Source organism: Motacilla alba, chromosome 1A (assembly GCF_015832195.1).
Source record: "Motacilla alba alba isolate MOTALB_02 chromosome 1A, Motacilla_alba_V1.0_pri, whole genome shotgun sequence".
NCBI lineage: Eukaryota > Metazoa > Chordata > Aves > Passeriformes > Motacillidae > Motacilla > Motacilla alba.
The window spans coordinates 50,490,312-50,500,778 of record NC_052031.1 but is presented as its reverse complement, the minus strand read 5'-3'; the positions used below and the strand labels follow the sequence as shown (position 1 = coordinate 50,500,778).

Sequence of the window (10,467 nt, the reverse complement as noted above, 5' to 3'; positions counted from 1 at the left end):
AGTGTTGCTTAGGTGAATACTTTTCAGGAGTTCTGTTTTTATAGAATCACTTTGTCCAAACTGAGATTCAAATGAGATATTTCCTTCTCTCTGTGAGTAGAACCACACCTCTTAACCTCAACAAGCTCTTTGACCCAGGAAGGACAATGGCGTGCCTCTCTCTTGGGTTTCTGCACCATCTTCCTGCTTTCAGTCCTAGTCCATTTGCTTTTTTGCCTTAAAGTCCATAGTTGTAGGTTACAGCTCTGTTCTGGAAACACTAGATGTCATATTACGTAGTGGAAAATGGACTGCATGGGTATTTTCATTCTTGCCGTGTAACCTTCCCCTACAAACTTAGCAGAACTGAGAGCTTCAGAGCCCACACTGACACCTTTTCCCCAAGACCTTTTTCTTTTATGTCTAAAAGTTGGAAGTACACCAGGTATCCCTGATAATGTTCAAGAATTTGTTCTCTCTGTGATTTTCTCCTCTACAAAAAATGTCCAAAACTAAACAAAAAACCCCACAAAAAAAAAAAAAAGCCAGCATCTCTTCTGGCCTACTGGTAACTTAAAAGTTAATGTGACAGTTTCTTCTCTTGGGCTTGCAGCAACAGGTAGCTGTAAATATCTATGGATAATGGGGTTGCACTTTCTAGGGAATGCAGTGGATACTTATTGTCAAAGTTTTGACTGTAAGGACTGGATTCTTCCCTATTGCTGGGTGTTTATTTTTTGCATTTCCTCTTACCTCTTTTGGCTGCTTCTTCTTGGCCTTGGCTTGCATGCATGGAAGTTCTATTTCTGCTCACGTCCTGGGCAGCTGGAGTTTCACTGTCCAGTTTATTTCTTCCTCTGTCCTCCTCACTCTCCCATAGCATCAGACCACCCAGCGACCGACAGCCTGCAATTTCCCTGCTTATGTCCAGACGAACAACCCAGCTCTTGGAGGACGTGGGGCTGGCATTGCAGCAAATGCTGAGTATACAGAGTGCTCAGGGGTCTGAAACAAGTGACCCTTGTCACAACAAGAACAACAGAGAGGCTGATTTTGTGATTATGTGGCCAAATGAGTGCCTGCTCTATTTTTCCAGGGAAATTTAGTTATTAGGAAAATTGACATATTGTTTCAGACTTATTTGCAATAGATGCAGGGAGCTGGCTCTTGTGTGTCCCTCCAGCTTTTTTTTTGATGCATCTTAAGCACTCTGTTCCTTTTTTGCCACTGACCCAGCAGTCCTGGGGGTCAGTGGGGAATCTCTCTGCTTCCTCTTGAGACTGAGATGCTTTTCTCTGTCCTGTGTGTTGCAGGGTGGTGTGTGCAAAGCCCAGCCATCCACCTGGAGATTGCAAATTACACTGAAAACTTCCCTCTCTCCTTGCCCTGCATTTCACCCCTGTGGCTTGATGACATCTAGCAGGGACCTTCCTCCTCTCTGGTATCTGTGCCAAGCTTGGCAGTATTCAACTCCTTCTCAGGCTGAATTTTCTGCAACAAAATCTCAGTGATTCTTCCCAGCTTTTGGTAAATCTTTTCCCAGATGCTTAACTTTGCCTTGATTTCTCCACAGAGGAGAAACTGAGATCATCTTTCCCACAGCAAGATACTTTGTTTTTCTGGGGTATTCCCTCTTATATCATGTATCAAAAATCTATCCAAGAGTGTCTTCTGATGTTACCCCTCCTTTTAGTTTGGATCCCTTCTGGTGATGCAGGCAAAACAGTGAGAAGGTTGTGAAGACTGAGACAATGTTTTCAAATCCTGGAGACTTGAGAAACCTATTTTGAGCTCTAACAGATGCTACTGGACATATGGAACAGCTGAGGGGACTTACACCAGGACTATAAATGTTCAGCAGATCTTTATGTCCCTGACTCAGTGGGTGGGTTTCCTATAGGAACCGAAAGCTGGGGGAAGTAGATATAATGCAAGTCACTAATGTTCATGACTTTCCTGTGGAAAATTTGCCACAGGGAATTGGTAATGGCATGTCTTTGGTGGAATAGGGCTCATGGTAGCCAAAAGGTTAGCCTAAACAACAGCCCTGATGTAGGAGGAAGGTCACACTGACCTGTGGCTACCTTAAGACTAGAGTTTTTACAGCTCTCTGTATAAATTTGAGAATCCCAGGCCAGCATGTAAACTCTTTATTAGTTTATTGGTATATTTTACTATCTGCAATACTTTTGTCCCAAAGGAGGTTCGGATTCTGAGCAGACAGTCTGGTCTAGTCAAAAGTAATCTCATGGTCCTCTATTCTTCACTTGTCTTCTTTGTTATCTCCCTTCCTCTTCCTTCCATCCTGCTCCCTAGCAGTCCGGCTGCACTATTTCATGCTTCATTTCCCAGCAAACTTTTTTCCTCTGCAAATTTTTCCAAATTCTAAAGCAGCCCTTCTACCAGCACCACTGGCCCAAGCACTTCATGAACTGTGGTGATTGGTGTTGCCTGCAGGGACATTTCATATTCTTCCCATCTTTCCTGTTCCCAGCTTCCAGCCAGGTGCTACACAGGCATTCTGTCTCCTTCTCCCAGCAGTCTTCAGCAAAAGTGCTGCGTGATGCACATCCACACACAGGCTTTGCACACTGCTTTGAATGCAGGTATGTTGCTCACAGACCTCATGCAGCACAAGAAGGTGGAAGAAGATTAGCTTGCCTGTATGCCATGGAGCCTTTCTCTTCATGCTTCAATATGCCTAGCTCAGCTGGCAGTCAAGCTGGACTCTATTATTCAACTGTGTCCATCCCCAAGTCCAGTGTCGGGAGTTTTATTTGCCCAATTCCCTGTTGACAAAATGTCAGAGCATCACTTGTCTTCCCTTCTCCACTTCCTGTAGAAAAGAGAGTGGCACTGATCCTACATGGACATGCCAACTAGCTTTTCCAACTGGTTTCTTCTCCAGGGCCTCCTGCCATGTAATCCCCAATATGTGTTCCCAGCCTGTCAGAGTGGTGACACTCTGCCAACACATGGTCATCCCTGCTCCCACTGCTGTTCCACAACACAACAGTTCCATAAGAACAGCTCTGCAATGCCACCGATGCATCATATGCCATGTACCAAGCTGCAGAGCACTGCAGTGTGTGCAGCCTTCTGCAGGATTGCATTGCGGTCCTGACTGCTGAACCAAGACACTCCCAATTTACCTCCTGCTCTGTTCTCCTCAGCTCTTGTTCAGTATCCAGTGGCTGTCAAGTTTTTCCTGCTCCTAGTCTGTCTGAGCAGTGGTCCCCATGATTTCACTGGGGTCTCTGCAAGGTTGTATGGTCTTACAGCATCACACAGCCCTGTGTAAGCTCTTGCTTGCTCTCCCTCTGTTTCTGTGCATGTGTTTTATATACAACAGTCATAAAGGCAGCAGGAACAAGTCATAGAATCATAAAACCTTAAGGCTGGGAAAGAACTGATATCATTGAGTCCAACCTTTGACCAAACACCACCGATTGTTTAAACTTACCTCTCCTGTGTTCTGTTTCTTGATTTTAGGGGATATTAACAAGGGTGCCTTAATTGCATCTCAGAACTACATCTGGTGATAGTGTGCAATCAAGTCTGTATTTAGCCCACGCCACCAACTCATCAAAACATTTCAGTTGGTAACTCACCCCACACTGGCTTCTTCCTAAAGAGGATTTTCCTATACTGTGGGGAAATCCCTGGCCTGGTGCATTTTCAATGATTTTTTTGCTGTGTATTGCAGAAAAAAAATACTCTGATGTTAGAAGTGGTGTTCCTTGACATCTTTCCTTATTCACAGTATGCCTCTTTAGATTTAGTAATTAACTTTTCACCCCTTGGCCCTGGGGTGAGCAAGACTTGAGGTTCCAGCTGGAGCCTCCAGTGGAGACTGGTATTAATGGAAGAAAGTAGGCCTTGCGTATAGACCATCCTGGACTCCTGAGCAGCATTGTTATGGGGGAGGTTGGAAAAGAAGGTGTTGAGAACAAGAGTTGGACCTTAAAAAGGAGAAAGAGGCTGAGGAGATATGAGAGGAGGAAAAGGAGAGGGTGAACCCTTGGTAAAAGAGGGAAAAAAATTGAAGGCAGGGCAGATTTCTCGGAGGGGGAGATAAGGGGCTATAGGCTGCCACCCAACTGCTGCATTCATGTCGGAGAGCCACAGTCCTCACCCCAGTTCTGTGCTGGAGCTGTAGCCAGCACACACAGGGTCCTGTAGTCCTCACACACCAGAGTGCAGGGCAGAGGTTTCCAATTTGCTGTGGTTTGACTCAGAGCCAGAATTGGGAGGACAGCAGTCTGACAGCCCAGAGCTGTGTTGCACTGTGATGCTTCAGCCCAGGTCAGTGTTAGTCTGAGCATCTTTGATGCATGTTACTGCTCAGTGGAGACTGGTCCCAGGGCTGGCAGTAATTTTGGTCAGAACTTGCTCCATATAGGTAGACAAAAATATTTTTTCATGCTCTGTTGATGGTCACTCTAGTGCTGGTTCAAAATTATTTGAATTTACACCCTGGAGCAGCTGCATTGTTCCTGTACTTAAATTAGCTGAAGGTCAGCAATCTTGAAACCTCTTCCGTGTTACCCTCTCTTCCTCTCCTCCCCTTGGCGCTCCTCCACAGAAGGAGCAAAGTATACATGCCATCTTTGTGAAGGAAATCCTGGGTGATCTGGGGTAGGGCAACTGCCTTCTTCTGTAGTGATTTGCAAGTAAAAGAAGGAGGAAGGACAAGAAGAAATGGAATGTAAGAGTAAAACATATTGTTTCTCTTTACCCAGCCTCTTCACTCAATCACCCCCCACCTCCAAAGGTGCTAAGATCTAAATGCAAGAATAAGAAAGTGTTGTGTGTCTCTGCAGTGCCGCATTGCCTTGTCAAGGAAGAACCAGCAAGTTGCTTAGGTGGAGGAAGGTTTTGAGCTGCAATGGGGTGAAACACCAGCCTTTCCATTTTTAATGTGCTCAAGCTGCTGGCAAGCACAGCTGTGCTTAGGTGGGAGTGGGAAAAGCAGAGCTGTTGGAGAGAGCTTGTTCAGGTCGTGTCCGTGCCAAGAAGTGTGTTTGAACAGAGTCCCTTGGGGCATGAACTGCTGAGCACCAGGCTCAGCCTGGCAGCAGCGAGTGGCAGAGGCAGGGCTAGATTCCATAACACGAGATTGGCGCATCAAACTCGGCGGGTGATACATGCCCGGGGCAGAGGTAAAACTCCAGGCAGAGCTGAGTTACAGTCTGAGCTCTCTCTTGCCCAGACACAAACAGGGATGGCAGGAGCCCAGGGGAAGGACGCGGGGGATTTGCGATGGTAGAGCAGCCCGGGGCCGGGCGGGGGGGATGGGGAGTTTGCTGAGTCAGCAACTCCTCTGAGCTGGAGGAAAAATTATTCCTGCCCCCTGCCAGCACTTACATGCAGATCCAAAATACAGTTCCCAGAACTGTCCCTACATATGTTAGCAAGAAGGCAATTGTCTGCATATTTTGCTGCAAGAAAGGATGGCAACTGATGCAGCACCGAGTGTAATGGATGTCCTGAAGGGAATGCTGTGAAGTACAGCCCTGAGGGGCTTAATCTGCTGACTGCCAGGGAGCAGGTTGTGCTTCCTGTCTCCGAGGAAGCTTGCAGACAAGACCCAGGACTGGAAGCAGGCAGAGTACCGGCCGCAGGGCTGGGGTCATGCGGTGCAGTGCCCTTCGTTACCGCAGCCTCATTGCAGGAACAGCGAGCTGGGAAAACTACAGTTCCCATCACCCTTTTGTGTACGTCCCTGCGAAACTACAGTTCCCAGAACCTTTTAAAGAGCCGGAGAGGATGTCTGTGGAAATCGATGCCGACGATTTTTGCATAACACCCCGCACCTCCGGAATGCTGACTGGCCCATGGTCTGTGAAAACGGGAACAGTGGGAAAGCCAGGGAGTGTCAGCGCTGTGGAGCTGTGGCTTTGCCCACCCTAATAGCCGCAGTGATATCCTCCAGCGCCAAGCAACCTTCCTCCTCTCAGAACTCCCTTGGTAGTCAAAGGGAAGATCCTGGTCCCCAGGAAACACGGCTGCTGCGGAGGGAGAGGCAGATAAACTACAGATCCCGGCATTCTCCGACAGGCAGCACCTGCGGCAGTCCCTGTACGCCGTGGGGGAGGTGGGGGTGAGGATGAGGATGGAGGGCAGGGAGGAGATGCAGGGCGCCGTGGGGCTACGCTGCACCTGGGACATCCCGCCACCCGCTGGCACCCAGGCCAAGTGGGTGAGGCTCAATGTGGGGGGCACCATCTTCCTCACCACCAGGCAGACCCTGTGTCGGGAGCAGAAATCTTTCCTGTGTCGCTTGTGCCAGGGCGAGGAGCTGCAGTCGGACCGGGTAAGGCAGCTGGGTTGCCTCCCGCACCGTGCCCCACCGAGCATGGGGAGGGCTGGAGGGATGCAGGGATGGAGCCAGACCCCGGCAGCTGCAGGAGCAACTGAGTGAGAAATGCCTGCTCTTTTCCCCCCCTCTCCCGGGAAGGATTTCCCCATGCCAGATTCCACCTTGTTGTAGCCTGGCACCTGCCTTCCCGAGCTGGGAAAAAGAGAGGCCATCTCCCCTCTGCTCCTGCTCTCCTTCCTCTTTGTCACCCCTCATCCTGGGTCTACTTCCCGGCTGTGTCTGCCTGACTCAGCCTTGTTCCTGTAAGGTGGTTTTTGCTCGCTTGCACCAGGCCGGGATGCACAGTTACACAAAGAGACTGAGGCCTATTTTGTTTGGCTTTTTCAGCTGGATTGATTCATGCTGTGATGGGCATGCTGAGCAGATCAATACAGGAGTTAAAATCCACGACTTGGCTAGGGACTGTCAGGAACCCATGGTTTTCCAAGAATCGTAGAAATAGTGGACATTTTTGCTTAGGTTTTGTATTTTCTTGTATTCTGGGGCATTTTACAGTTGGTTACAGTTTTCCTTGGGTTTTTTCTTCTTGTGATCTATATCTCTTGCTAGGATGAAACTGGTGCATACCTAATAGATCGGGACCCCACTTACTTTGGACCGATTCTGAATTTCCTCCGTCATGGGAAGCTGGTCCTGGATAAAGATATGGCTGAAGAGGGTGAGTTGTGGAACTCAGAAAAATCCCACTTACCATATTCAGGAAAAACAGGACTTGTGGTCAGCCTTCTTGTCTCTTGTTCTTGTTTTGGATGTTGATGTGGGAGGATTTCAGAGAGCTATTCCTGCTAAGCATGACAATGTCTCCTTTAGTAAAGGGGTTTGGAGTGGGTGAGGAAGGCATCCTTGCAGGTGTTATGGCATCACAACTGTCCAGCAGAGAATGTCACCAAGACAGAAGTAGGCAAGATCTCAGAGCCTCAATAAGCCATTTTTTACTGGTTCCTGATCTACTTTTAATCAGGCTCTATGACTGAGTTTTCTATTAGTGTCTGTTTCTAATTAGGAATGAAACCCCAGTAGACCAAACAAAACCAAGCTCATCTCTTCTACTGACTGTAATAAAGACCATCATTAATCAGTGATATGCACTGTATGCTGCTTGTGCTCTCATGGTTGTGGACTGCAGAAATTCCAGTAGAGCAAGTCAGACAAACCAGTCCCTCATCTGAGGTTGACAGTGGGTCCAACAGGATAACTTGGTGACATCACAGTGTTACCAGACAGTCCACAGTGCCTTATTGTTTTTTTGGATGCTAGAGTCTAATAAGGAGCCAATTCTAAATACAGGTTGTGCTGTCCAGCCTTTGCCAAGCGCAGTTTCTGCATGGTCATTAGTCGTCTTGCCTTTCTTAGACATTTTTACCTAAAGCAAGGATACTTTTCTTCAAAATAGTCTTACCAGTTATAATTCCAAAAATATACCCAACTAATGGTACAGGATTGTAATAAGCACAAATTTGAGGTGTTTCCTACTTTACATTTCTCGTAATCCTCAGGTCAGAGAGAGTTCATCTGCAGGTTTTAATGTCAAATCTGAAACATAAACAGGAGTTCAGTTCATCCAGTGCCTTTTCTTTGTCCTACTGCAAACATTCAGACTGGCATAAAACTAACCCCTTAGACAATTCACTGCTGAATGAGAGATACAGAAGAGGTCTGAGAGTGTCAGGTAGTGAAGGATCAATCTCCCCATCTATAGTTTCTTTGTACTGCCCTGGGAACATGAGTGTTGGCTTCCAGCCACCTTTCCCTCACTGACTCTCTGGGAACCACCTCCCTTTTCCTGAAGGTCGGTTAGCAAACAGGTGAGTCTCAAGAGAGGTGATGGATGCAAACACTGTAGAGAAAAAAACAAAACCATTTCTGTGTACCTGTTTTAAGTTGAAGCACAGGGAAGAGAGCCAAAGATCATATAAAGTCATATGGGGCTGCAACTCCAAGCGGCCTAGGAGGTAGGTTAGGCTTTTCTAGGCTCTTTTGGTGACTTGTCAGAACTGCAAGTTTTGGTTTTCTGCCTTAGTAAGAGAGTCTGAGCAAGGTCAGACAAATGATCATTGAGAGAGATTGGAGCCTACAGTTGTACTCCTTGGCCAGGTATCTGGGAAAGGTATTAGCAGTCCTCAGCACAAGCCTTCACTGGCAGTGCCTGTTTCTGTAGTAGCAGGCAGCATAAGGAAGTTGGGGTGAGCATTAGAAACAAGATGCAGAGGGCCAAGTTTCAATTCTCTGCAGTAAGGGTTTCAAGCCTGTTAAAAGTTAGGCAGTGATATAATTTCTCCCTATGGACCTTGTGAGACTCAGAATTGATCTTTTGCAAGTCAAAAAATAAAGATGGGCTGCTAACTTTCTGTCTTTGTGGTCCTTCTGTCTGTCTTTCTCAGGGATCCTTGAAGAAGCTGAGTTCTATAACATTGGTCCTTTGATCCGAATAATCAAGGATCGAATGGAGGAGAAGGACTACACAGTAACACAGGTATGGCAAGATAGAGTGGGGTGGGTAAAGCAGAGGGTGTAAAAAAGGAGAGAGATGAGTCCAGACTGAGAGAAGACTTGAGAAAAGCAGCAAGGAATGGAAGGAAACAACTAATTAGAGGTTATGTGCTAATCCCAATGCAGCAAAGTCTTGCAGGGGACAAGCTACAACCAATTTAGTTACAATAAACAAGTTGCAGTCTTGCTTTGCATCCCAGAAGTAATGCTGGATGTAGCCCCTGAAACTAAGTGAGCTCCTCTAGCTTTTGGAAGGAGGCAGCTGGTTGCTGTGTGATATAGAGGAATGTTTGTGAGGAGAGCAAAGGTGTCATGGAGAGGAGGACTGGTGCTGGGAGTCCTGAGAGTGTAATCACAATGCAGAGCATGGAAATACCTGTAGAGAAACCTGGAGGAAATAGGTGAAGAGATGGCTGTGAAAGAGTTAAATGCAGACAAGGAATCAATCCTGTGACACAATCACACTCTGTCTTGGCCAGCAACCTTTGAAAATCTTTCTTAGAGGGAGGATTGTCTGCTATCTCACTTTTCATCTTGTTTGCCTCAGGTTGTAAGCCTCCAGCAGCACAGCCACTATGTGCTGCAAAGCCCCATCAGCATTTGTTGCATTTGCAAAAGTGATTTTGTCCTTACAAGTGCATACTCGCTATCAAAAGAGGGCAGGATCTTCTAGGGACAATGCAGGGAGCCATCAGTTCAGTCCCTACTCTTCAGGAGAGATACTGTTCTTGCCTGGAGATACTGTTCAGCACAGGAGAAAGCTGGATTGTGATTTCCACTCCCCTTTCACCTAGGACATGGGAAAGAGGACAGGTCTGTCAAGGAGGGGTATTACCACTTCATTCTGCAGGAGATGAACAGCTTTTAGCATGTGACAGTTGTCAGTGTGCTCTGCAATTTTTCTCTCAGGTGCCTCCTAAGCATGTCTACCGTGTTCTGCAGTGCCAGGAAGAGGAGCTCACTCAGATGGTTTCCACCATGTCAGATGGATGGCGCTTTGAGCAGGTATGGGTAAGGCAGTGCAGGGGGAGAAGGAGTTGTTTTCTGGGGAAAAGATCATGGATACCATACAATTGCCAGGCAAGGCTCCTTCCCTCTCTGAGAATACTAAGTTATTGATTGACTCATGACGCTCAATCAATGACTCTTTCTTGCCCCTTTCTAGAGGTTTAGAGGATGCTGTGTGAGGCCAGCCTGTTTTGCATCCTGGCTGGCTTCTCTGCTGGTTCTCTGTGTTGTCTCCTCAGCTTAGTTATGAGGCCTTTCCAACAGGATTGTGCATTGGACTCAGTGCTGCATGGTGGGCTTTTTGCCTTGCTCCCCAGGTGGAGTGGGTGTTTCCAGGAATATGTGCTTGTGATTCTTGCTCTCATCTTTTCTAGCTTGTGAACATTGGCTCATCCTATAATTATGGGAATGAGGATCAGACAGAATTCCTGTGTGTGGTCTCCAAGGAGTTGTACAACTCCCCCAATGGCCTGAGCTCTGAGCCCAGCCACAAAGCCAAGGTGAGATTAACTTTGCTATGACCCTGCTCCCATTGCCTATGAGATCCTTTGCTCTTTGCTCCTTCTCTCTTTTCTCTCTCCCTTGTGACAATGGGGCACCTCAGTGGT

General features: G+C 47.2%; 1 protein-coding gene across 9 annotated transcripts in view; it reads left to right on the top strand.

Annotated features, from left to right (window-relative positions):
* Window positions 1-5,274: 5,274 nt before the first annotated feature.
* KCTD17 (potassium channel tetramerization domain containing 17) overlaps window positions 5,275-10,467 on the top strand; it is an 11,288-nt gene continuing 6,095 nt past the window's right edge. For 8 of the 9 annotated variants that reach the window (XR_005259135.1, XM_038155294.1, XM_038155293.1 and 5 more), the window contains exons 1-5: window positions 6,069-6,295; window positions 6,911-7,019; window positions 8,743-8,834; window positions 9,761-9,856; window positions 10,234-10,359. Coding sequence is in view for 8 of the 9 variants with exons in the window: in XM_038155294.1 (XP_038011222.1) it covers window positions 6,089-6,295; window positions 6,911-7,019; window positions 8,743-8,834; window positions 9,761-9,856; window positions 10,234-10,359 (630 nt within the window). In the remaining variant the exon portion in view is untranslated. The other variant, XM_038155295.1, reaches the window with a different exon arrangement.